General features: G+C 42.7%; 2 protein-coding genes across 3 annotated transcripts in view; one reads left to right on the top strand and one right to left on the bottom strand.

The window, feature by feature from the left end:
- The window catches only part of LOC128301516 (apoptosis-resistant E3 ubiquitin protein ligase 1), a 35,344-nt gene extending 16,283 nt beyond the window's left edge, over positions 1 to 19,061 (bottom strand). The window contains exon 1 of one of the 2 annotated variants that reach the window (XM_053038047.1): positions 18,773 to 19,061. In XM_053038047.1, coding sequence (XP_052894007.1) covers positions 18,773 to 19,061 — 289 coding nt within the window. Of the gene's footprint in view, positions 1 to 10,506; positions 10,763 to 18,772 lie in introns of those variants that run through there. The other variant, XM_053038048.1, reaches the window with a different exon arrangement.
- A 4,221-nt stretch (positions 19,062 to 23,282) lies between these two features.
- On the top strand, positions 23,283 to 23,608 carry LOC128305068 (uncharacterized). Its single transcript, XM_053042356.1, has 2 exons — positions 23,283 to 23,294; positions 23,396 to 23,608. Exons 1-2 carry the CDS (start codon positions 23,283 to 23,285, stop codon positions 23,606 to 23,608), a joined length of 225 nt encoding a protein of 74 aa, XP_052898316.1.
- Positions 23,609 to 27,946: the final 4,338 nt, after the last annotated feature.

The raw sequence follows: 27,946 nt of genomic DNA, 5'->3' as shown, positions 1-27,946 counted from the left end.
TCAAACGATCCACATGATCTGGACTGCCTTACTCCTGCGCATTTTACTATCGACCGTCCATTGATTGGAGTTGCGGAACCATCTTATCTGGATCTTCCAGATAATCGACTGAACAAGTGGCAGAGGCTTCAGCAACTTCGGCAGCAGTTCTGGAGGCGATGGCAGAAGGAGTATTTGAATGAGCTGCAGACTAGGCACAAGTGGACAAAACAGAGGGACAATATCAAGGAAGGAGCACTAGTGCTGATGAAGGAAGAGAACATGCCTCCACAGTTCTGGAAATTAGGACGAATTTCCAAAGTGTATCCAGGCGAAGATGGGTTGATACGAGTGGTGGATGTGCATACAAAGCATGGGTTATTCAAACGGCCAATACACAAGTTGGCGCTTCTTCCCGTGCCGAAACTGTAATATCCCCTTGGTGGGGGGGAGGATGTTCCGTTTCCTCGGAACAAGAGAAACAACTTGAGAGAGGACAATTGGTAATATCGCGATTGTAGCGGTACGACGAGCGAAGGTACCGTTAGTTAGTTCGATACCGTTACCGTTAGTTTTGATCAATTTAAAAGCGGGCGCGAGTCCTGCGCTAGGGGAGTCGGATGTGAAAAGCGATGGAGATAAGTCGCAAGTGCTGACACAATAAAGTAGCTTGTGCGTTAAAGTAGCCGACAGTCTAATTTAAGTAGTTTCCGCTGAGATATCACAGATTTCAACCTGAGGATCTGCTCCAATAGTTTCGTAACCTGCATTGCGTAATGCTTCCTGGCGGAGCGTCGTCACATGTCACAGGCGAACTCCAATCTCTTGGCCTCGTCTATTTGCACCTTGCTGATCCATGGCACACTTGATATTTTGACAGCAATGTTTGCGCTTGTAAAGCTTCAATTATTCCGTTTAATGGCACAGCTAACCTTGTTTCGGGCAAAACGGAAGCTTGGCCAACCGCCATTGATCGATAGGGTGTCGATAGGGTGTTGAGCAAACGCCTTTTAGTCGCTCGTCCCGAGGTGTGCTTTTTGGCAGCAGCTCAAAACCCATACGAAACATTTACCACCGATCAGAGTTTTGAACAGATTCAACCATCACAGCCTCCGTCAGCTTTTCTGCTGGCAGTGCGGACGTGATTGGGTAATGTTAGGATGGACAAGATGGATAAATAAACGAACAAATAAAAAAAAACCGAACACCCCAGTTACGCCCCTGTTACGTGGCTTAGAACCGGTTGGATTTTCTGCCAACCGAAAGCTTGTCTTTCACACACGAAATATGTACTTCAACCGACCGGGTTCGTGTGCCAGGTTGGTTTGTTTGTGAATATTTTACAAACCTTCGTCGAATGGCTGTATCGACGGCCTACCCACACGGCCGTGATCCGTTGCACTAATCTTACCCATTGCAGTGGTTTTTTTTTTCAAATAAAGGATGCTTTTGGTTGACTGCCAATCGAGCGAAACGAATTGAAGACTTTTGCCGCACCAACGATACGAAACAAGATAGGATAGAATAAAACAAAACAAAAAACCCCCGACACAAGAACTGCTGCATTTGGCTGCGGTTCCTGCCGGGAAGTAAAAAAACATCGATCGTGGTCGGTTTTGGATGTTTCTGCTCCCAATGCGGCAACTGTGGTGATGATAGTGAGCCGTGGGAGTTGAATGCAGGTTTGCAGGTGGTTCGATGCTAGTCGCTCGGATAAAATCAATCAAGCGAACGTTAAATGTGAAGGCCAACTCAAACAATTGGTACGTTGTGTTATCAATTTGCTTCCTTCTTGTTTGAAAAAGGTTTACAGAAGGAATATATTTACATCCGCACCTGAGTTGAAACTTTACAACGTTGTCGGGTCACTTGATAAATATTTGAACTGTATTTGAAACAACGTAACGAGCAGCGATGAGTGGCATCACGCCACTCGCAAAGTGATAACGAGAAAGCTTCTATTAGCATCTGAAAATAGCTTTATTATTATTGTCAGCACAACGGCCGCCCTATCAGCGGCAGCGTAGTCATGAAACACTGTAGATATCCCTATCGAAGCTGCTTTTCTACTGCATTGCGGAATATCGGCTGATAAAACCGGGCGTATCGATAGTGCCGGGCCGCACAAATTATATTATTGTGCAATCATTTAAATTGGGTGTATGGGTGCGAACATTAAAAAGGATAGCACTTTCTTTGCTGTTTCCTGCTTTCGTATGCACATTTGATTATGGGACCCATCTTTATTCCACATCTCCACCCGGGGATCTGGATCCGGTCGGCCCTATTCCACACACACACACACGCGATCGTATGAAACACTCGATGCTTAATTAAGCGGCCTTCTACAATTTGCATAAATACGTTCACCTCCCCGGGCTGGGAGGGTATTCGACCCGATGCGAATACTGTGGTGGTCCTCGTTTTTTTTTTCGTTTTTGCTGCATGCCAGCCAAAAGATTATGACAGGCGAGAGTGTGTTGGTGTTTTTTTTGTATACGTTGGTGAGTATTCGGTGCTTTCGGTGGGATAGATGGGCCACCCTTGCATGAAGGTTCGTGAATATGTATGCCCATCGTATGGGTCCCTCGAGGCGTCAAATGGCGTCCCTTTGTGGTTGGTGGTGGATGTTGTTTTGTTGACGAGCTCCGAGACTTGTGACAGTGGACGTTTGCCAGTGACACTTTTTTTTTATTCTTGGCGTACATAAAAACGCTGCTGGTCGTAAAGTGAAGAGAGCTAATAACGTATCTTATCTAATGCATATAAATCGAATAGTTTCGGGGTGGTGGAATTTCGTTTTTTTTTCTTCCTTCACCTCGTTTATGTCTGTATGTCCGTTGGTTGGGGCAAAAAACCAATGGAACTTTCCACCTTTTTTCCCAAACACCGATCGCGCCTCATCATGTGCGCAGTGGGAAATGGTTCCGCTGTTTTTTTTTTTTGCGGTTACACATGAGTTGAGGCAAACGGAACGAAAGTAAATAAGCGCCGAGCAAAGACAAAACACAAAACCAGCACAACATGCGCACATAAACCCAGTTCGTCGCCACCGTGGCTAGACGGGCAGCGCGAGCTTCTTAGCGAAGGAAACCGAATTCGATCAAAGGTGATAACAGAGCGTCAAACAAAAAAGGAAAATGGTTGCGGGTGGATGGAGTAAGCATGAAACCGAACGGACATTAACTGTAGCAAAATACGAGCTTTATCGAAGCTGTTTGGGTGACAATTTACCCGGGGTAGGGAAGAAAATATCAATTCCGCCATTTCCGAAGCTTCACCGCAATGAAATGTTGACAAATGCGTGGCTCGAAAGGGTAAAAACAAAACAAACACACGCAAACGAAAACGAAAACGTAATAAAATCCCCGTAATGTACACGGATTTTTGTTTGTTGGTTTGTTTTGGGAAGGAAAATGCCTGAAAATATGGACTGCTCGTTCCATTTGTTTGGATGAGTATTAAAAGCATCAAACTTTGTTTTATTACGCCACAGGAGTCACTCTGTCTGCAAATGAAGAGCGACCTGCGCGTGTCCTGACGGTCCCATTGTTGTTTGTGCTATTGTTTGGTCCTCGAAATCGATACCACACAACACAAATGTGCTTCACGTAGCTTCACACAGGCCAACAAAAATAAAAAAAAAAACAAGACACTTTGTTGAAGACGTCACACAGTGAGGCTAATAAATCGATATGATTACGAATTTGATGCATGTCGTACGGTACCGGGATGGCCACTTTAAGCACGCCCCAAGCAACGATTAAAGCTTCCCGAGCTGTGTGCTTTTTTTTGTTTCAGTTGCTGCACAATTTGTGTAATTTGCTCCCTGCAATCAGAACCGTTTTGTAATGTAGCTAATGTGTGACAAGGCAGGTGTGACGCCCGGTGCTAAAAAACTGGAAAATTGAAATTAATATGTACTCGATGATGGGGACATTTTTCATCATTATTCCAGCATTTTGGATAGCACCCCGGGGCTGTGGTGGCGTGCTAAAGCATAATTCCGTTTAATGACTTCGGTATTTAAGTGTTATGACATTTGAATTGATGAACTCTGCTGCTGAGGCGTTTTTTGTGTGTTTGTGTGTGTGTGTTTAAGTGTGTTTGTGTCTAACCAATTCCAGCGCTACTCGCAACCGTTGAAGGAACGCTTAACCGGCATGTCCGGAAGGTATTGTGGAATAATGGTAAAAAAATAAATCCATCCCTTCTCCCTCGTCGAGGTGATTGCACATTTCCACCAATTAGAGTAATTTGAATAATTCACTTCCTGCATCAATTTCTTCATCGTCATGCCCAAGGGTACATTCGTACTTTTTCCTGCGCGAAACAGAGGCTCACTCCCATTACCTTACCAGCAGGATGCAAATCATTAAACTTCACCCTTAACAATGGCGCCCATTCTCGGGCGTGAAAGACCGAAAAGCCGTGGCACCGTGGTGTAAGGCAGTGCAATAGGTTTGCGTGTGGTGTAAATGGGTTTTTTTTCCTACCTCCAATCGTACCAATGCAACAAAAAAACTGGATCATTCCCAACCCGGTTGTGAGTGGCACGTTTCCTTACATTCTGTTCGCTCTCTCTCCTTCTCTCTCTTACTCCTATATACCCCATCCCTCTCGAGGACTTGTCGGTGACTTGTTGAGCCATTGAGCTTTTCTTTGATTTTTCGAGCCTTACTTCTTTAATTTGGTTGGCGTGAAAATAAACAAAGCTTAATTTCATCAACAACACCCGTACGCCCGTGTTCGCACCGTGAGCGCTCTGTTTTTTGCTTTTGCCAACTCCTGATCAGCTTCTTCCGACCGTTTTCCAACCGTCCAACAAAGAAGGAAGGTATGTACGGTACCGGTTGGATAAAGATTATTTGTTTATTCATCAACACCTGACCGGAAACCAGGCGTGGCGAGGTGGTGAAAGCCAACCCGGACGCCGATGGAGGCGCCTGGTGTGTGATGAAATTTTTGTGATTTTCCTACCATTTCGGCACGTGGCACGTCGGTCGGACGGAAAGGTGAGAAACTCGCTCCTCCCATCAGGCTCGTTATTAATACGGCATGAATCATAAATGTGTGCACGCTGGCTGGCGACTGTTGTAAGTGTGTCTGACTGGGGATGTTTGCGTTTTTCGTTTGTTTGTTTCCAGCAAAAAAAAAAAAAACAGGGCACGAAAGCCATTACATATGTGGACATTATACGTTCCCGCCCCTCCCCAAAAAAAAAGTGCTTATTGATGTGGTCGAGCGGATAAAGGGATGATACAGCATGAAGCAAAAAAAAGGATAGTTTTGAAAAATTAACTTTAAGACCCCATTCATCGATGTGGAGAGAGAAAATGGGGGGAAAATTGAATTTTCTTTCCATTGTGTAACTGCAGGTAAGGGCAGGTGAACCCGCGAGCACGAAATACCATAGCAAAAGCGAAGGTTCTCGGCGCAGTAAACTTACAGCGCGCGCGTGTGTGTGTGTGGCTACAGTTCAGGCCACAAGCCCATTCGTCCGTGGCGGTGAATAATTAATAGAGACAGAGTTGACCGATATTCATTACAGGCTTTATATAGCGGACATGTAGCCGTGTGGACATAGCCACCGACCTGTGCCCTTTACAGACAACGCTGTAACGTTGCCTGGTGGCACAAGGCCTTACATGTTCTGTTCCTTTTTTTCTATCGCTGCTCCATCCGGAAGCTTGGAATGAGCTAAAAAATGAGCCCAATCGAAACGGGTGGGTATAGCAGCGGGCAGGGTTTCGTTGGTTCTGGAAGGAAGAATCATTCCGTGAGCATAATCCATTTGCCAGACTAGCGAGAAGGCGCAATGATAATGGGCCCCCCGGAAGGAACCGAATGCGCCACAAAGTCTGGCCAAGCTAATGGAGCCCCCCCTCGGCGAGCAGCACTGCACCCTGTGCTCTGTGTGACCTGTGTGAGTGGTAGTCCTGTGCGGTGGTTTTGCTGAAGGTCATCATGTGATAATCAAAACCAACCTTGGCACTTGGAAGTTTGGAAGTGTAAAGCGGAAGTGGAAAAGTGTTGTGAGCGATGTGAGATAGAGAGCGAAACATGCTGCAAAGGAGGCAGTTTTGCTCGGGCATGCTAGTTTATCGCAAGAACATATTTTATTCTTATCGCATTCTTCTCCAATATTTTGCCAGTCTGGTTCAATCGCATGATTGCATAACGTAGAGAGTGGTTTTGCTGATACGGAAGATTTCTTGCCGATCGCAGCGGGAAGGTTTCCGGGTTTTTGTTTTGTTCCTTTACCGGCGAGGAGAATAAAAATCTGACTGAGATTCTTTCACAGCGAGCCAAACATTCAAGACAGCAAGGCAGAATTCGTCCGGCTGTGCAAAGAAAAACCAGGAAAAGCTTGCTTATAAACCTGAAAGAGCGAGAACGCATTATTGATCGTTTCGTTTGGCCCGTAATGCGAACCACCGACGAGCAAAGCAACATTCGAGCGGATAAATAAAAACAAAGCAAAAAAAAGCACCATTTCCCATCTTCCCAGCGAACGGAACGCTTCCTATCCAAAAGGTGTCAAAAGCGCTTTGGCAAAGAAACACGTGAAGACTGTTTATGCAAAATTTATGTCCCAAATTTGTTTATGCTTGATTTCTTTTGTCGAAAACATTCGGCTGTGCGGTGGAGGTTGGGACTCGTTGGGACGGAAAGCACCCGGCACCACATCCCCACCAACCGTCGTACAGCACGCAGTATCGCAATAAATTTTATTAGTCCAAATATCGTGCTTCCTTTCGCCGAATCCGATGACCGAGGAAAAGGAACAGAACCGGGAAACCTAAATTTCGTAGAGTGCCCACTGTGGATTGGGATGATTTATGGTCCGAACTATTTCATGCCCCTGATTGTGGTGGACAGGTTCGCGTGATTCGTACGCCAGTCGCCAGCGAGTGAGGGAGAGGGGGGAATAAGAATAAGCGCCCTGTCACACACAGGACACGAGAAACTTGATTGTGTGCATCCTGGGCAGCTCAATAAGTGGCGGGTTGCTGCAGTCGTTTTGTTTTTTTTTGGCTGGCAAGTTTGTGCTGAAGTACGAAACACACGATAAATATTGTGGAGAAAAAAGCACACCACACGTAGTGATCATTTGTTTGCACGTTGACGATACACGGTGAGTTTGTAGTGCTTTTGGGCAATAGAAGAAAACTGAACGATCGATAGTTTTTGGCAGTTGCACCGGACAATAGGATCATTTCAAGTTCAACTTCTTTTTAATAGAGATAAAGACGCTTTGGGGAATTAATTTGGGAAACGCTTACCATCAAACATCGTATGATTTTGGGTGATTTGGAAAGAAACTATCAAAGTCCGCCTTGAAGTATGCAATCTGTTTTACAAAACTCCGTTTGCTATGACTCGTAAATAAATTTTCACTAAACCGGCATCATTGTCGGCTGATCTTGATTTAAAACACAGCTAAGTGAATAAAAATCCACATATTTTGAGCGATTGGGAAATAAACTATCAAAGTCCGCCTTGAAGTATGCAATCTGCTTGAAAAAGCTTCGTTTGTTATGGTTCGTAAATAATTTTCCACTAAACCGGCATCATTGTCAGCTGATCTTGATTTAAAACACAGCTAAGTGAATAAAAATACTGCACACAATTGTTATATTATTATCAAACAAACGATAACAAGTTTTACATTGTCATGCAATACGTAATTTCGGCATGAATTGCAGCCCGAAAAGAAGATTCCACTCCCCATATCTTTATAGCACCACTTTAACCGTGCTATAATTTGTGGCCTAGAAAAAATCCCAGAAATATCTCAGATTCAAAATTAGCATCCGGTGATAATGCCCGTCCCAGTACGGTGTGTAATTTTCGTCATATTGTATGCTTTATTGTCTGGCAGGTACCTTAAATACGGTGCACCAGATAGTGCTTGCAGAGCGTTCATTTTTCTATTGCTCTTATCAGACGGTTGGAATCTCGCTGACAGTGACACTGCACTTTTTACGGGTGGCACTAAAAAAAAGCTCAGGGAAAAGAAACAAACACGAAACCCACATGATAAAACGCTGGCACCCGGCCGGTAAATAGTGAAACAGTGCCCATCCAAGCGAAGTGCTCATACAGGATCGTTAAATGATGAACGGTAACAAAAAGCAAGGTAAACTTCACGAACGTGTAACATCGGCACAGGATGAAGTGTGGCACTAGTGGCCACCGGTGTTAGTGGTGTTGCCGCAGCATTTTCATAAAACCCAAACAAAGTGCAATTAAACATGAATAGGCAAAGGACGGCTAACTAGAGCCAACGAGCGCCGGATGCTAAAGGATGCTTCCTGTCGTGCCAATTTTCATGCGACCACCGTGGTGGGATTTAAGCCACTGCCATCCACTGGCAGGTGGACCTTTTTCCAATTATCTCTACATGTCGAGTTCCGAGCCTCTCTCTAATAGTGTAACTCCGACACGATGGTGTACTCGTTTGCATGTTGCCGAGGCGTTGGACAAAAAACGAGCAATCTGCACCACTCCACTCAGTCGAGGTAAGCAAAAGGACACTCTATTAGTCTGTGGAAAGCGGTGTGGCCTCCCTCCTACCATAACTGGAAGCGATAAAAAATAGGTGTCCAGGCGACAGCCAGCAACGAGCGTGCTTGCGGGAAGGAAACTCTCCGTCACCCGGGCAGGATATGGGAATATGTAAAACAGGACTCGTGCCCGTTGGTCGTAGCTCGTCGTTTAGCTGGAGAGCCGAACTGACGGATTACCGTTTGCTTGGCAAACTGCGGCAGCTGGTTGGCCCAATTCAAACGCGAGTGGATGAAAGATTATCGCAATTTGTTTGGAACATCCTCATTCCAGCAGGATGAGGTCCGCATACAACGGACAGTACCTGAGCAGCGCTAGGTGGCAGGTGCTATCAACGTGTTTCCATTTTTCAATTAAACCAAACCCATCCGGGTGGAGTAAGTGCTTATATAAATCAACGACAGTGCGACTGGCGATCCACGCGGAGGTTGTTGTTCCTCCTAGAAGATCATCCGAGTTCATGTCACAAAGGAAGAAGTTACAAAAGAAAGGAAAAATGGAAAGTGAAAACAAATCACACCACAAGGTACAAAACCAGTAAATAAATACCAATAAATTCCCCATGCTTTGGTAAATAAACAATTCACAACGGTGGGATATGTGTGTGCGCATATGCGTAGGTACGGGCGTGTTTCATAACGCATCGTTTCCCTGGATCGGAATGTTTACAAAATTAATCGCATCAGTTTGTTGCCTTTACTGCCGATCGGACGCAGTGTACGATGTGCGGAAAGATTCAGTAACACATGACTCATAAGCGACTGTTGGGCATTGGTTCTGGGTATTGCTATTAAACAGTAATTTCCAGCTCGTTTGCAGTGGAATGCGTTTGATCTTTGGATCATCTCAATCTGTGTCTGTGAGGGTAATAGAGAATTGGCAAAAAAACATGTTTGCATAAGGTGTATCGAGAATCTTAGAAGAATGGGGAAATGGTGGGACTGTCCCAACGTTAGATATTATGAGCTCCTAGAGCAGTGGTCGGCCAACTTTTAGCAGCAAACTTCCGAATATCATGAAAATACAAATGCAGTGGGCTCCAAAGAGCCAAGATGTCATCGAAACTGGAAGCGTTATCCTGACGAAAAATAAGCTGCTAAACGGTTTGGAACAACTAGATTAGGCTGAAAATGAGGTTTTCTAAGAGGTTGACGACTTTAAATGTGATTCTAATTAATGACAGAATCATTGCAATGAATTCTATAGAGAAACTTTAAGACGATTCCTGTCAGTTCTTGATCCTTATCGGCATAACAGCCTCAAGTGATCTAGACCTGCAAGTTCTAGCTTTCTTTGAATTTAATTACATGTAGCTTGCTATTAAGTCCTGCGTTTGGTTAGTTCAAAATACGAAAAAATGGATCAGAAATTGTCTCCATACCATTTCTCTTATTAGCAGTAAGAGGATCTTAACGAGGGTCTACTTCATAGTACTGATTTTACTGATTCGAACTCTATAGCTAATATTCTATAAAAACATTAGTGAGGCTATCATTTCGAAACACCAATATTTTTATTTACTCTTATGGTTATTTTGCTCAAGTTTTAGATTTGTGTAATTAAAAGTATCCATTTAATACACAAATATATTTGTAAAATTTTTATAAGACATCGGAAGCTTAATCATTTTGAAATGCAGTGTTGTATGGTACAAGTTTCAAGTACAACCGAAAGGAAAGGATATAGAAAGCATATAGAATGTCTTGAAATTATTTTAAAATTCTCATGAATCAGTTATAAAGTTGAAATATAGTTAACATATGTGGTAAAATTTTAGCAAGCTTGGCATAGGATGGATCATTTTCGACGAAGAGCCACAACAAAAGTAACAAACTGCTGCATTCGGCTCACGAGCCCGAGTCTTCGAAGTTAAACGCCTGAGTTGACAAACATACCACCACGTTGAGGCAACATAACACAAGGTAGTTAATTATAAATTTGACGGCAAATACCTACCAGACGAAGCTGACACCGAATGACGGATGTTGGTAAAGGCAATCGAGTTGATTTCCGACTCCGGAGCCCACATGTTGTACATTGGCTTGGGTGCGGTCCTTTCGCACTAGCTATCACACGTAGACAACTCTCACATGCGCAAAAACGCCAACGCTTTGAACGACTAATGTACGGTTTTATCACACGCGAACGCTTTGGGTTGTTCGTTCACGCGCCAAATACAGGGCGTAGTATAAATGTACTCTTGTTCGTGCGTTTCTTCAGCTAAACCTCCGAGTTGGCGACGCTGACTTATCGCATAGTATTGGCATGTAAGGATTTAAATATGGCACGCTAGCCACGCTTCCTATTGCTCCCGCGGCAACAATGCACTGGTTATTAAAGCTTTCGATTGCGACACGACCTCCGACCGCGTGCGGTGGATGGTCTGACGATGGCGCTGTGGACAATACGCAGCTAGGCACCTTGACATTGTCCAACGCATTCGTGGCGGCGACGGGCCTCGGCAACAGCGATTGTAGAATGCGCTTTCCCGCACCCTGCCCGATGTTTGATCACTCTTATCACACTGCGTATGGGCGGGGTGATGTTGATATTCGGCTTAAGCCAATGTTGCTGTGTAAGTGTTTTTTTTTTGTTTTGTCCTGGCCCTTATTATTACTCAGCCCACCCGAAGTGGTTTGTTCGATTTTGCTGCCGGAGTGGCCCTTTTGCTTTTTGTTCCGGGAAAATTGGGCGGTCGAGTGGTTGGTATTGTTTGAACACTATTGTTTCCCGACGGTAGTGGCCCGCCGTACTTGGTGTGTTTATTTAGAATTGACAGTTTAGCTTGCTTTGTTGGGTTGTTGATGTAGAGCTATGTGCTAGAGATAATGAGATAGGGGATTTAGGGCACGTTTTAGACATTGCGCCAAGGAAGTAATTTGGACGTATGGAACAGGGCTTTTCCGAAGCATGTGTAGTAGAACAGTAAGAAAACACGGTCGTTTGTATACATTTATGATACTTGCTACGATAAAATGCGAGAAATGTAAGCTAACCACCTTAGTTCTTGTTTGTTTATGAAAAAACTTAAGAGTACTTTTTTGTGCTATCTCTTAGACTCTTAGACAATTAGGAAAATCATGTAATAAAACATAATATAAAGGCTGATAAAGCAAAATAAATAAGCTATTTGTATGTGTAGAGTATTAAGATGTCTGAAATTATCCAATGACTAATTTAAAAATTCCAATGTCACAGTCAACCCCTGCATCACAGTAGACAGACCAAAGTCAAAGTTAAATCAAAGACGAGAATATGTAGGATTAAGGACAGCACAAACCCTGTCAGCAATATCGATCGATAAGATCGATATTCGTTTGATGGTATGAGTATCGATATCAACCAAGATTCAAACACTGAGGCTAAAAAAGGACCACTCTTTATGGTGAGGGAATGAAAACTGTATCACAGATTAAGTTACCAATTGCCTAAAGCAGCTCGCCCCGTCATAAAGAGCACTTTTTTTAAAGAGTTTTTCAAATCTTTCTGCAATTGCAGGTTTCGACCATCAAAATTTCGAAAGCATATTTGGGTTTCTGGAATGTATTTTCTTTGCCGAAGTCGATTCACTGAATTAATTGCGACCTGATATGGATTGTTCAAAAGCTCAAGAGTAATTATCAAAATTGATATTCTTGCGTCTTAGAGTTTCTAGTTTTAGATAAGGTATCGAAGAGCTTTTGAAGAAGCACATTGGAAAATCCCTTCGATTTTCCCGAAGAACTTTTGAAGTTACTGATGCAAAGGTATAAATTTCTGCAGCAGAGAGAACCAATCCTCAATCTCCCGTAGACATTCTAAATGTGTTACAAGTATGGGTTGTTGTTTCCTGATTATTACGCAATATCATTCTGGCGACACACTGGCTGAACGAATGTGTATCAGACAGTCAACATTAAACAATTGGCTAATTGACCATAATGGAAATGGATTTAAATATTACGTTCAAAATTAATTAGGTACAGTTTAGTTGCAGTACTTCATCAACATGATAATTCTGTATCGAAAATATATGAACTTTAAATAAGCAGAATTTCGGTTTGAAGTTAATTTGTTCATACTTTAAAAATAGTTTATAGACAAGAACCTTTTCCGATTTGAATATTACAACGGATTATGCTCTTTACGACTGTGCTGTGTAAACTTTAAACAACGTTTCTTGTCGTGTTCGCCTTTTTTGAAACCGATTTCCAAATATCAACGTAATAACCTCGTTTCCTTATCTGCCGGAACAGTGAAAGTGCTTCCTTCTTTTAATACATTAAACTGATCCACAGCACACAAAAAGCTATAGCTAAATATACACCGAGCAAAGGAATGACTCACAGTAATTACATTTTTAAATACCATTAACCAGAACACAGTGTGTTCGAGTGTTGGCAAAATAAATTAAACCCTGGAGCGAAGGTTAAGCACACTGGCACCTAACCTTTCCTACCATCCGAAACAGATCGCTTGCCGTGCATTGTGTAATGCAGGTTTTCTGATGTGTCGTTGGCAGCGGTTCAACATCGGTTTCGTTCGGTCCGAATAATCGCCGGAATGGAAAACACGTGTTGAAGTAGCAGCTTGTTATCATAGTGCGCTGATTTATGGGCAAACTTAAAATGCTTTCAAGTGAATGCCAACTTTCAGCAGGTTGAGCTGTTTGTGTATCGCGCACAAGTAAAGCGATTTCAATCTGCACAGTGGGCCGGATAAAAATGATTGAATTTATAAAGGCAAACAATGAAAATAAAAATGGCAAAGCTTATCAGAACCGTTCAACCCCTCAATGAAGCTGATCTGTCCCTGTCAAATGAGATGGAAGCGCCATCAACGCGAGCGTGGTAAATGAGATGAAAAGAAAGTGCTGTCATTAGTGAATGGAAAAAGGAACTGCTGACGAAGACATTTGGGGGATGGAATTTGCAAAACAGATGCAAAAAAAAAGAACGAACCGGCGGAAAAAAATGTCAAACAAAAGTACGTCCGCTACTCAAGGCCATTGGATTACCCTTCGGTTGATAAGTGGATGATGGGTGGGGAGACAGGAAAAATCGTTTATACTATAAAATGGACGGACTCATTACAAGATGGGGGGTGCGATAAAACAAATTGCTTACTTTTCGTGTTTTAATTCAATTTCCTACCACGTTTTAAAAACGGTTTGTTCCAATTCTTTTGCTTGAGTCATCTTTGCTAATTTCGAAAAACGGTCGGTGTTAACACATTTTTAATAAAAAAAGATCTCACTTTTGAGATGCTGTCGAATGTTTACACAGTGACAAACCTTCAAATTGTTTTTACCTCCCAAAAACAAAACACAAAACGCTAAAACAGTGCTCCACACAGCCAACAAACAGTATGCGTCAGCCTCCGTATAATGTGCGGATATTGGTGCGGTAGTTTGACGAATTGACGAAAGGACCGATGGCACTTGATTGACAGCTGCGAGTGCCTCTGGGTAAAATAGGCGACACGCAAAACCAGGCCAGAATAAAGAAGTGTTATCGTTATGTTGGAGAATAGATCGGTGTTTTCACTACTTTTTCGGCACGCGTGAATGTTGCCAACGGGGGATTCTTGGGGATTGGGGTAAGCGTATAAACATTCAACAAACGCGTGACTTCGTTCGTTGGCCGCGCGTGGATGTGATTTTTTGCCGGGTTCCCATCAACAAAAAATAAAAAAGATCATCGCGCGGGTGCGCGCGGGATTGGCCTCTAACGATCAATCAAAGTCCGTCAACGGGGTAGAAAAGTTGTGAACGAGCAAAAAACACGCTTCGCACGGTGTGTGTGCGTGAAAAACAAATAAACTAAATGGTCGCATCGGATGTACGAAAAGGGGAAAAGATTTTCCACGGTCGGTTGTTTCGTTGTAACGAGACAGGATGCAAGCGCGTGATTTCACCATCGTGAGGGCATATTGATTTCCGATGGCAGCAACGATTGCAAGGCATTACAGCACACGCGGTAGGAAAATTTTTGCCCAACAACGCATTGTTCGTCATCTTGTCTGCGTTGGGGGGGTCGTTTTTCTTTATCGCTAGTTCACTTCGTGAAGGAAAAACCTTTCACCATCACCACCGGAAGCAAGATAAAGAAAACAGTTGAAGGAAAAAAAAGGAAACAAACACCTTCAAAAAGAATCCTCAGCAGCACCATGCCTGGCCCTATGCTGGCTGGTATACGACCGAATATATCGAAAAATATGTATACGCAAGACGAGACGATATAATATACACAATGCGTCGTCGGTATCGTTTGTTCTCGTTTACGCGCCACGCTTTCCTTCTCATTCACACACTCTCTGAGACACCCAAACCAGCACGTTACTGCAGTGTGGCGTGTGCCGTTTAGTGCGTTGAATGAAATTTTCTCCCAAATTCGAGTAACACAATCGAGTTTTCCGTTGCCGTTTTATCATCTCATCGTCGTTGAGAGGGTGGGTGGGTGGGTGGGTGGTGCGATGAATGGAACAAAGGAACCCGTTTTTGTGCGAGAGTGTGCATCTTTCGCAGCATCTTTTGTGTCGTGTTCCGTGTGGTGTGTGTGTGCGTGTATTTGTTCAAACGTGTAAACACAACGTGGATTCGAAATAGCTTGTAGAAACAGAAAACAATTTCCGAGCGAAACGGTGACAAGAACATGGGTGCACAAGAGTTCGTTCTAGCTGTTGGGTGATTTGTTTGGTTTGGCTTGTCGAAAAAAGGGCTGCTGGGATAATTTTAGTTGTCATCCAACTGTGACGTCTGCGGTTGCGAGATGAAACTGCTTATCTGTGTGTCAACAGCAAGGTGGTCGTTTGCGTTCAGGTGGGTAAAGGTAGAGGTCTTACTATTTGTGTATAAATATAGTGTTAACAATCGTGTTCTGTCCTGTTCCCTTTCAATATGTTTGCCACAATTTATTCACCCATAAGAACATCGAATTTTCGTAACAACACTTCAACAAACATACGCACTCAAGAATAATTCACTTTTATCGCTTCAATTCCACCTTAAACTTCCGCACACACAGTTGTACGTAGAAAACGCGTTTGTTTTGTTGTTTCCGGTTCATTCACTTCATTTCACACACATACACACACGCTCTCTCCTTATCTCGAGAGAGGCTACTCACACGCGATTTGCACGTGGGAACAAGGACATCGGGATAGCAAGGATATACAGAGGATAAGAGGACTTCACACTGGCGTTGGCAGCATCAGCGACCGTATAAAGGCACAATAGCACACTGTGACTGGGGATCGTTCGTAGAAACAGGAGGAAAACGAGCAACGAACAGAATGAACGGGCTGTTTCGGTAGGGATGATAAGGGCTCCGTGGGACTAGAAGGATAACGCGACGGTTGCTGGTGACTGCGTCGATGTGTCTGATGCCGATGATGGGAACGAGGACAGAGCCAGTCGAACGGCTGACATCCTTTTGATCTTGACACTCTTGAACGCACACTTTGCAACACCGAAACGAGAGCTTAGCAGACGAGGGAAAAGTGTGAAGCAAGAGAGAGAGAGAGAGCGAGAGTGAGTGAGCGCGCGCGTGTTTGCAAGGGCCTCTGCAGTCACCACACACGTTCGCGTATATTGGCGTTTGTTTGTTTGCACGCCGTGTCCCCTTGCCTTTTTCCGGGGTTTTGTGGGATGGAAAATACGGAAACACACTGTGTACCAGGAAATGGAGATCAAATATCACTACACTACAGCTGGATAACGCATCCAACTCGGAGCCTGGACGGTCTGCGGGAGTCTAGGGGTGACGGAGCAGAGGTAGGGGGTGACTTAAAACCGGAAGGAACGGTCGGGGAGGAAGGAAGTTGGTCGGGAGTGTGGAGAAACAAAAGGTTTGGACCGAGTGGAGTTAGACTGGACTGGAGGAGAGTTTGTTGCGATCTTCCGCGGGGTCGGTTCCGTATCGGACGAACGACTTACAACGAATGAATGCCGGAGAGAGTGTGCAGCTTCTGTTCTTTCGCTGCAACGACCGGCCAACATCGCTAGCGCCAGAGTCCAATCGCTGCCGCTATATCGCGATGTATCTCGCGCGTTTCGTACCGATATCTCTGTTGCGATTCGGGGGGGGGGGGGGGGGGGGGGGGGAGCCCTTTTGGAGCGTGTCCCCAATGGAACAGTGCTGGCGCTAGCGAGCGAGCGAGCGAATAAACGAGCGACACAAACCAGTGTGGGGCCGTGGGATAAAACAGGTGAGCAACAAACGGAGAGACACATGCGCGTGGCAAACGGAATGCCGATGAGAAACATGTGAGAATTCGGTGCACAATCACATTAAGGGGTTGGTTGAAAAGTGCATGCACCGTACCTGTTACGGACAGAATAGTGTAGTGTCATGAAGGAAAATGCGAGCGGAATGTAGTTTGTACACATTTAATCGGTTTTTTTTTTAAATCTAAACATTCTTCAAAATGTAAAGTAAAATAACGTCACAGGCTGCTTGTTGACAGGACATTCGAGGTTAAACATGAATACCTCAAAATAGTCTACGGAACAAACGCTCACTTCCGTGCTGCTCAGTAGCTGCTTAAGGGTGACTACGTCATTCCTTGGAACTCTGAAGTTAATTCATCTACAGATTCCTTGAATCCAGTATATTTATGTGTAGCAGATTAAATCAAATTAAATCTCAACCATTTTGTACTTTTCGTCATATTGGGGTATTGTGTGATAATATACGATGCGATAGCTTCTAAACTACTGGGAATAATGGCTCCATCCAGAGGGATCCAACCATAATTGACTGTCTAGAAACAATTTGTATCCTTTGGTTGTAATTGTTTAAGTAACGCATAACAGTTACAAATAGTGTTACAAACGGCTCAAAAATCGAGGGTTCGTTTCCCATCTGAACTGACCTCGTTATAGTTAGAACTGGAATAGCAGAAGTATGGACTAATGCGGATTTCATAAAATTGGAAACAGCCATGTAGGCATCGCGGTTTGTAATTTCGTACCTTGGAGTTCGTTTTAATGCACTAGAGGCCGTGGATCGATTATTAGCTAAACCTACCGAAACCTAACTCGTAGTAAGTACAGGCTATCTGTGGTGTAATCTGTGTAATAAGGCTAACAGTCTGATAGAATATGTATGTCTAAATAGCTTTATACCAAGAAGATCGTGACAGAGAAGAATTTAACTTGAAATCCAGTTAACAATAAACAATAAACAATGAAAATTTTCGTGTTAAATTAGTGTAGCAGATAAAAAAAGATAAGATAAGAGTTTTACATGTATTTAACAAGCCGTAGTTAGCATTTTAAGTAGTAAAATTAGTTTTAATATAAAAGCTCCCATGATAAATGCTGAAAAAATAGGCAAAACCCCTGGTTCTCTTCACATTTTGCCATCAGTCACCATAAACCTATGGAAAAGAGGTCTTTACCAATGTTGTTAGAACTTTGCACCTCTGAACCACCTTTATCCAGACATTGTTATCAGAAAGGTTGTCATGTTCATCAGCCGTGTTGGTGAATCACGACAGAACCTCACTTTTATTTATGTTCTCCAACCCCGTCCTGCAAGATAAGCAGCACGCTGACCTGTTTCCAGTCGTGAACCATGCTCACGTACTCTGTTTCCTGGACTGGACACAAATGGACATGTAAGATAACGCATCCATTTTTTGTGTCTCCATCTCGTAACTGTAGGTCATGGAAATTGGTTAGCACTTTGACCACCCTGCAATAGTGTAGATGTCAAACAACGGTTTGATTTACTGTAATCCACCTAGATGAGGTGTATGCGATGCAACTCTCCCAGATGATTTAGTGTGCCCAACGATAGTTGTGCCATTTTTTTTTTTTGCTAGCTGCTCCTCGTAGTCTGGCAACGATAATTTAGTGTTGACCGGGAAATATTGGTGAAGTTTTGTAAACAAATCGATGTCACCGCCGAATCGTGGCATGCGCATTGACTTGTGAACATCACTAATGGCAACCTGCTACCAATCGAAACCAACAGGTACTGGGTGAATTGGGTAAGATTTATGGCAGAAGAAGTCATGCTGATTCTACAGCACTCAAAGCTATTTCGAGAGTGATGACTCGGCATGGTGAAGCTTCGAAGAAGACGCTGAATGCTTTAACCTAATTGAATTATCCACACGAAACCAGGAGCGTTTCCCGGCGTGAGGTTGTGTTTTCGAAAGCATTTCGGTAATCTATCGAAATGGCTGGCATCGAAAACTTTCTGATGAAAATGGATCAGATACACGCAAAACTTACCACTGTCACGGAAGAGTTGTTTGTATTTCCCCAGCTGATGGTGATCGAGCCACTCGTCCACGATGGTGGGGGTGTGCCGTTGCCGTGACCCGCCCGCGTGCAAGAACGACGGGCCGGTGGGCGACGGTCCCAGACGTCCAGCGCCCGGGTAGGATGCGAAAATTTCATAATCTGCGGCATCTACATTGAACCACCCGTTCCAAATGCACAGCACCAGCTTCGACAGGGAAATGGTAAATGTCAAACTAAGCACAACAGCTACGAGAATTTTGATACACCGCACCAGCATACTTTGGGAGCGGTTGGCCAAACCGTCACACGATTACCGCATCAATCGTTCGCAAGCGGAAGTCGCAAACGTAAACTGTACACCACGTATTATCTTCTTTTTTTCTGCACGTCCTCACGTACTCAGAGGCACACAAAATACACGACAGTTCATCGGAGCGTAGACGATGTTACGCGTTCACTACATCCTGTTGTTGTGTTGTTTGCTGCTAAACAATCGTTTCACAACCTTACCGACCGAACAAATCAGTGCCACGCTGGTAGCAATCCGTGAACGGTGATGTCGAGCGATTTCGCCATTTTGCTTGTCAACCGATCTCCCCTTGCTGCGAACCGCTGACGTATTCCTTCCCGGCAAAGGGCACTTTTTCCCTGGTTCGCCGTTCCTCGTTTTTCTTCCAGCAGGACATGTTAGGCAACACTGTGGAAACGTTACTCCCGCGGAGCACGGTTGGGCATACGAGAGAGAGAGAGAGAAAACACAGTTATTTGAGTGCGAGTTTTCCCTCGCACAAATGTGAGAGCGAATTTTCCGGTGAGCAGAATGTGGGTTGCGTTTGCAAACAATAGCACGTGGTGGAGATGTGATGCTAGAACGAACGGCACAATTTTCTGTGGAAAATTAATTCTCTCTCCGTTTCCGTTTGGGGTTGCAAAGTCTCTGTTCTCATTTGGCTTGTCGGAATGTGCCGTCACTATTCGGGACAGGACTTTCCCGTGGTCATGAAGCTGACAGATTGTGAATTTAAATTTGTCTAAATATTTTCATTTCCTAAGCAATAATTGTGTAAAGAGTAAATTTCCAATATGAAGCAAAGGTTTTGGTAGTTTATTATTATTGAAGCTTACAATAATTTTTTTTTCCCTAAGTAAATTTTCTAGTAATTTGAATGACTTTGCTGATATGGACTTATCTTGAGTCAATTAAAGAAAATCAAGCATTACAGTTTCGTGATATATTCCTGGTATATTATTTATCTCAACCCTTAATATCTCAGGGTTACAAAATTTTATTTCAAATAGCTTGAAACTTTGTAGTCCAACCCGTATAAAGTATAGCGTAGTATAGTGAAATGAAGCAACATGGGAGGGTAGGATATTACTTTCATGTGATCATGTTAACCACTCGAGATTTCTGAAGAACAAACATTAAATTTTTCCATGGATTTTTTTTAAATTTTTCCTTAATTTTATTCAAACGATGTGCTGTTCTTTAGGATGAATTTTTAATAAATATTATCAAAGCAGATTGTAAAGTTTAGATGATCAATTTTTCGGTTAAATATTTCCCTAACTTTGGACACTACATAACGCTACAAAAATATAACAAAATTATCCCACGAAGGCACTCTTAAATTAATATTTGATACCTTTGCAAACAAGATGGACTATTTAGTTTCATAAATACAGCTTTTTAAATAAGAATATTCTTGCTTATGAAATTCCATACGCTGGGATATAAAGGGTTAATGAAGATCTTGAACGTGGTGGATTTCTATTGCATTATTTATCCTAAATGATCGTTGTTGTTGTCAGATACTACCTGCTATTGTTACTATTTTATATACACCATTTTACTGTTTCTATTTTGCAAATAAAAAATAAAACGATTGAAACCTGTCACTCACCAAAAGCTCACATTTAAACCGTGAAATATTTCACGTTCAAATGTGAAATCTTTCAGGACACAACTCTGTCCGCTGTACCGTTATGCATTCCTTGAAGGATTTCTTTCAAACTGCTGCACGCATCTACAACATCAAATATTGAATCTTAGGGAGAGATATCCGGTTTATTCCAGTGCAAATGAATTTCGGGTTATTATTTTGCGTATCGTTTCATTTCCATTATCCATGCTATGGTCCGTGTTGTTTCCGATTTTCCCGGGTCAGTCAGGGCGCCGTTTACAGGTAGGTAAGGGGAGCGTAACCTGAGTAGGCAGCAGCGGCCGGAGCGTACGAAGAGTAAACAGTCGGAACGTAAGCGCCCGAGCTGTAAACCGTGGCAGCAGCCGGTGCAGCAGCATAAGCGTTGTAGGCACTGTACGCCGACGGTGTGTAAATGACCTGCGGCTTGGGGGCAGCGAAGACGGCGGCAATGAGGGCCAGAACAACGATCACCTGTTGCGGAGATGATGGCCGGATCGGGAGATGTGTTATATAGTTACCTCATCGTGATTTGTCCGCTGCCAGGTACTTACGTATTTGAACATGTTGAGTGTTTGTTTTGGGGAGCTTTCGGGAGCGAGCGCTAGATGCGATTGGTTTGTAGTCTTGCGTTTGACTGATGCTTTCGGAAGGATTTCGTTGCCTTTTTATACTGCGGCTGAATCTTTCGTTCCGACGGCTGGAATACGTACATGCGAGAAGTATTTAAAAATAAAGATCCTTTTGCATTGTTGCCGTGCATCGATTGGGAACACATGAGCGGTTTGACAAGAAGCGTCTTAGAACCAGTTTGTGGACTGGATAATATTTTTTTTATCCCATCCATTAACAACACTGTATACGGTGACGTTGGGGGGCCTGTCTTTACAACCGGCCGTTATTGTGGGCGAACGGTACAATGGGCAACGGACAAGTAAACGTAAAGAACAAATCTTAAGAACGTTCTTTCGCGCAAGCAACCGGGTATGCGAGTACATATGCGATAGACCAACCCGGTGGCAAGATCATGCAGGATCAGTCCATATGTTGTTTTGCTCTTTTTGTTTTGTGCACAGTGCGTGAAAGATCAACGTTCGTTGGGTGGTGTAAAAGATAAGTTTTAAAGTTCAAGGGCAAGATTCCTTTTTTTGAGACCAGCCCTATCGGTTGCGGTTGCGAAGTTTGGAAGAATCAGTAATTGAAGCAGAGCGAAAATTGTTGGCGTTGGTGGGTTTAATACTCAAGTCATGTTTGGGTTTTAGAGCGGTTTTGCCTACGAGGAGGATTATTTTTATAAATACCGCAGTGTTGTCTTGAATAGGATTTGCTGTAAGCTTTTGTAAATAATCAAAATAGAGTAGTTTTATAATTATTTACATCACAAGATGGCAATAAGAATGATATAATTCTTAGCTTTTTGTCCCAATGGCATTTTTCGTTTATTAATAATAGAATGAACACAAAAATGACCTCGATAAGTTTAATTTAATAAAACGAATGGGCAATAAGTAAACCTAAAGAACATATTTTAAGAACGTTCTCCAACGTATGAAAGAGTGTTGTGTTAAGGTTATTCTGAATGAATGTAAATTAATAAAAGGTGATATTTTTAAACCACAAAACAATAAGTAACTGAGAAAATAATTCAATGTTTATACTGTTATGAATAATTTGTGGCAACTGTCATGTCTCATCAATTACATATAATTTTTTCTTTATTTTTTTTGTTTCGTTAGAACGGCCTGGCCGTATCAACACATATTATTTTCTAAAATTTTATATATTATTACTTCCTTGATACTTAATATATCAAATACTGTGAGCACTTACATTAGTTTCGAGATGGTTTTATTCATAGCTACAAATTCAACAAATGCTTATCAGTAATGGATAAAAATTACTATTGTTTTTTTTTTAATGTAACAAGAGATGTATTAAAATTTTCAAAAAACAGTTTAACGCATCGTCATGATGCATGTGGAGAAAAATTCTGTGTTTTTGTTAAAATAATTAATAATACTTTATACATTTTTATAACGAAAATTGCACAATTTATTTTTATTACAATTAGGTACAGTTATCTAAAACACAAACAAAAATAAAGGACATAAACAACAACACAATGATAATGGTACTTTGGTAAACAAGAGTGCGAAGAACGAACCACACGTGATTAACAAGCCGTTCAGTAACTGAATAGCGCAAGATCTAAATCTTGTTTAATCGGTTGAATCAAATCGGGCGAGATCAAACCCCGATCGAGATGGAACAAGTACCGCAGCGAGAGTAATGAACCAACCATTTATTTATTTATTTATTTTCTTCCTCCCCGCTTAGTTGGGACTGGTTTGGGATCGTGTGTCATCTATGACTTCGGTTTCGTGCGTATGTTTATCGGAACCAGTTCCTGCCCGAAGGAGTTCCAGATACCTAATGCATCCCTCCTGCCGGAAGGGTCAACCAAATGGTTCTGGTGCTGTTTTGCTATAAAAACCTCCGGGTGGACCACAGTTCGGCATCAGTTTTTGTGCACCTTCCAGCAGTGAAACAACAAACAACCCACAAACCTTCTCAAAATGTTCAAATACGTGAGTGTGTGCGGTCCAGAAGTTCTAACTTCTCTAACGCATCCAGTTAGAATGTTTTGTTTCTATCTGCATCTTTTTTTCTTCATCTTGCAACTCCACAGATTGTTGTCCTGATGGCTCTGATTGCCGCCGTTTTTGCCGCGCCCAATTCCCAATTCCTGTACGCACCGTCGTCTTATAGCTACAGCGAAAGCTACCGTGCGCCAGCTGCAACGGTGTACTCTGGTGCTGCTTACAGTCCGATCGCTTACACCAACACGTACGCTGCTCCCATCGCGTACAGTGCACCCTATCCGGCCGCTTATGTTTACTAAAACCCCCCCGGCCAGCGGAAGCCTGATGCGGAACACGGAATGGATCTCCCGAACCGGATGCGCCAAGCTCGCCCGAACGAGCGATCGCATACCACGCTAAGTCACATTTTAAAAACGTAATAAAAACAGCTTCTTTTTTCGGATAAAATTAGCCATTGTTGGATGCGTTCCGTTTGTGCCATTTGACGGTTCTAGAACATTTCCGATCGTGGGTCCAAATGCGTAATTTATGAGGTAATGCTTATTGACACCCCGTTTGTATGTACACCGTGGCGTGCTAAAAACCGTTCATTTGTATTCATTCTACACCGCGCCTCGTTTGGCAGTGTCCAAAAAAGAGTTGCCCATGTACCAAACTGATCCAAATTCGACGAAACAAAATTCTGCAAACGTACCCGGCTGGCCGTTGAACAGCGAATGTTCAAGTGCAAGGTCGAACAAGACACAGGAACGCTTCACAATGAAGGTTGTACAGCAGCAAAACAAATTGAACGCCACCAGATAGCCGATCGGTTGCAATCGAAGGTTTTGCTTTTGTTGTGGCGCGAAAGTACGTGTCGACACCTTCACTGGCGGCCGTGTAGTAAAGTAGTTCACATTTAGCAGTGGTATTAACCCTTCCATTTTCGGATAGATCGGCTGCACTGTTGGTTGGAAGGTTTGGTTTTGTTTTTGGTTTGTTTTGTTGAGTTTATTATTTCCTTTTTTTCCCAATGTTCGTTCCGTTTTAAATTGTTTTGGTTTTTTATTTTTACGTTTCATTTACTTTACCGCTAGACGATTCTTTCCGTTTTCTTTTTTCATCTCTTTCTTCAATTTCTTTCTTCCGTTACATGTGTGTGTGTTTGTGATTAGTTTATCAATGACGTTTTGTCTTATTCATTAGCATCATTTACTACGACGCTTTGCTTGTCACATTTCAATTGGTTTCATTTAAATCCTGTTTGGGGGTTTCGGTTTCTCCCTTTTTTTTATACAAATTCTAAGTATTTTTCACATCATCTTCGATAAGTCTTGTTGATTTAGTTGTTTTTTTTCTTTTCGTTTTACACCTTATAACGTAGTTCGGTTTTGTGTGTGTCTTTTCTTTTTCGCTCATTTAGTTTTATCTGTTTTTTTGTTTTTTGCTAATGTTCGTTTACACTACGCGGTTTATGAGTACGGGAAAATGGAGGAGAAGTAAGAGAGTGTAGTGTATCTGTTAAATTGTTGTTTTTTTTCTATTTTTTCCGTTGTTGCTTCTGGTGTTTCTTCTCTTTTTGTATGTATCTTTTGCTATTTTCTTTTTTAATCGTTTTAACCGTTTCGTGTGAATTGGCACAAAATTAATAAAAAAATCTTTAAAATAAGCATGTAACAGATTTTCTCTTCTCGTGCCGAGGTTAAACCCGGCAACAGATTGCAGTGGCATATCTTTGTCACAATCAATCAACCAGAAGCACACCCTGATTGTACCAGAATCGCACACCACTCCCCTGGTGCTGTGTGATTCATTGTGATTGTTTAATAATTTGTTGCATTTGATGCAACACCAAAGGGAGAAGTAGTGTTTCCATCACCAATAGAGCGGCCTTGTGTTGTTGGTGATAATAATTTTAATTACTAGCAATTAACAAGCACCGGTCGGTCCATTTGCAGTGTGCTGGTACAGACTGTGTGGGTGTGGGTGTGGGTTTTTTTTTATTATTGTATAATTTTACTTCATTCTACTTCTTCACCCATTCGTAACGCAACGCACCAACAGTAACGCTATACTTTTGATCCTGTGTCGTGTGCCCGGTTTGGGGATGAATAATTAAATTAACCCTTGCGTGCCATTTGCGGAAGATGGTTCGTGGGGGTACGTGGAGGGAAAGGTCATGGTATTTCCACAATAATTTTAACCTGTCGTTTTATTTTCTCTTTTACTCTCTCTCTCTCTCTCTCTCTCTCTCTCTCTCTCTCTCTCTCTCTTCTCTCTCTCTCTTATATCCGTTCTAGTTTAGTTGATCAATTCACTTTCCTGCCGCACCCACCGCCATGGGGATGATGATGATGATGAGTTATGGTTGATTTAATCCAAATTTTATTTACTCATAATTAACCATCTCCGATAGGCGCACGCTTGCAAATGGGTGCATTGAAAAGATAATGATACAAAACGGATTAAAACAATTGCAACGCGGATCGGGGGGGGGGAGGGGGGGGGGGGTGGGAGCAAAAACACAAGCTACTCAATTATTTTATCAGCGCATGATAAAGCGATGATCGATGTCGTTGACGAAGTGGTTTTTATGAGTCTGATTTGTGAGAAGGGTTTTTATTGTGTTGTGTTTGGTTGTTATTCACAATTTTCAAAAAAACAATAGGGTTTAAATGCATAGGCGAAAGTAAAGCTCAATGCCAGTTGAAGTACAGTCCATTAGTGGGAGTTCTATTGATAGCACCAAATTAACATGAATTTTTCATGCTCTTTCTAAAAACCTGCAATGGGGCGAATCAAACAGGGAATAATTATATAAAAAAAGGGAAAAACATGCTCCTTATTTATGTTCAATTTACGTACACCTACTCACATTAATTATTAGAAACATCCTTATCAATACATCTTACACATGTTAACGATTTGCTACTAACATACCGGGCAAGAGTAGGCCAAAGAAAGCAACATAGCTCACGCACGATAATCATTCTCTGTATGGCACTAATTATTCACAGCATAGAGTATTTAAAATGATTTCGCCGAAACATTTACCCATTTCTGCGAGCCAGCTGTGTACATGTTCGCAATTCCAAAAGCGAACGGAACGGGTTTTTTTTTGTCCGGAGGATCGGAAGCACTGTACGGAAACGTAATTATATGAAAGGAAAACAGGAAAAACTGCGAAATCCTACCCAGGCCGGGCCTTGTGTCGGGCCGATACTGCACGGAACGGTGTTCTCGATCGTAATGAATAAATCATCTGTGTGCCGATTACGTGGGCTAGCGCGAAGTAGCCTTGACGCACCGACCCGTAAACGGAAAGGTGTTTCCGCTCGTACAGGCGCGTGTATTTGTGTTGCTGCCATCCGGATGCGTATGGTTTCCTTTGGTTTGTTTTCTTTCTTTTGGGATGGAAAAACATATGCAAAGTCTGATTAAAATAAACTTCAAGGGAATTGAAGTACAGAAAGGTAACAAAATTGCAAAAAAACTTTACGGCGTGTTCTGTAAAGTACTGAATACTTCGAGGCGCTCTTATCAATTGGGCGTTAGGCAAACGCCCAAAGGTATGCAATCCGCCTGACAAAACAAGCCACACGCCGGATTGTTAGCAGCTTGTTAGGCGCTTTTAACCAGAATGCCAACTGAGTGTCCACTCCTGATAGCCCGGCCGGTCGTTGCTGGCAAAATAAAACAAGGCTGATAAATAAATTAATAGCCACTCGTTTCGTTTCCCTCACTTTCTCTGTGTATGATATTATTCGAACTATGCGAAGCATCCTTTCGGCTTTAGATACCGGGGCCATCGTGTTCAATCAAACACAAAAAAGGTGGGAGGCTTTAAAAAAAAGCAACATACAAACACGAGATAAAAATGCACAAAAACCATTACGATCCACCAAAGCGGAAAACGGAAAAGCCGCGCGTGTGTATGCGAACAGTTCGGAGCTTTTTTTTTCTCGCAATATTCCATTCCAATTCGTTTGTGCCAATGTGCAATATTTTGCTTGTCTGGTACCGGTTTGGTTCGACCCGTTTGGTCAAATCAATTGGACCCTGGGATCGGGGTTTTGTAGGCGGCTTTACCGAATTTAAGCGGTGTCCAGGCTTTCCTGCTCCCGTTTTGCTCCCGGTGGGTTTTCCCTTTGCCAGCTGTGGGATTGTGGTTAGTTGGAAATGGTTTTTAATCGCGATATTCAATTTTCTGCCATTTCTGTTTTGTGTGTGTGTGTGTGAGTTGTTTTTTTATTTGTAATCATTTTTCCTCGCTGTATAGAAAAAGCACACAAGACTGGAAGGGAAAACATACAAAGCCCGGGGGGCAAGTTGTTTTCGTTGTTTGGTTCTAGGGTTGAATCTGGCAGCTGTTCCGTTCCGTTCCGTTCCGTGTAGGATTTAATTTAAATTTCCTCTCGTTTGTGAAGTGTATCTTCCCTTCCATCGCTTCCACCCCGCGCTATGGGGTTAAAAGTCGTCCAAAAATACGCTGCTCACTGTCGTCTATCGCAAACAGGTTCGGGGCAGAATATCATAATTTATGATACCCACGATCATCCTCACCATCATATCATCGCCGGTCAGGACGAAAGCAAAAGAGCTCGCTTTGAACTTTCATCTAGCGCTGGCGGGAACGGTGGAGTTATACTTTAACAAGC

Source organism: Anopheles moucheti, chromosome 3 (genome assembly GCF_943734755.1).
Source record: "Anopheles moucheti chromosome 3, idAnoMoucSN_F20_07, whole genome shotgun sequence".
NCBI lineage: Eukaryota > Metazoa > Arthropoda > Insecta > Diptera > Culicidae > Anopheles > Anopheles moucheti.
The sequence above is the reverse complement of the archived record's forward strand: the minus strand, read 5'-3'. Positions and strand labels throughout refer to the sequence as shown.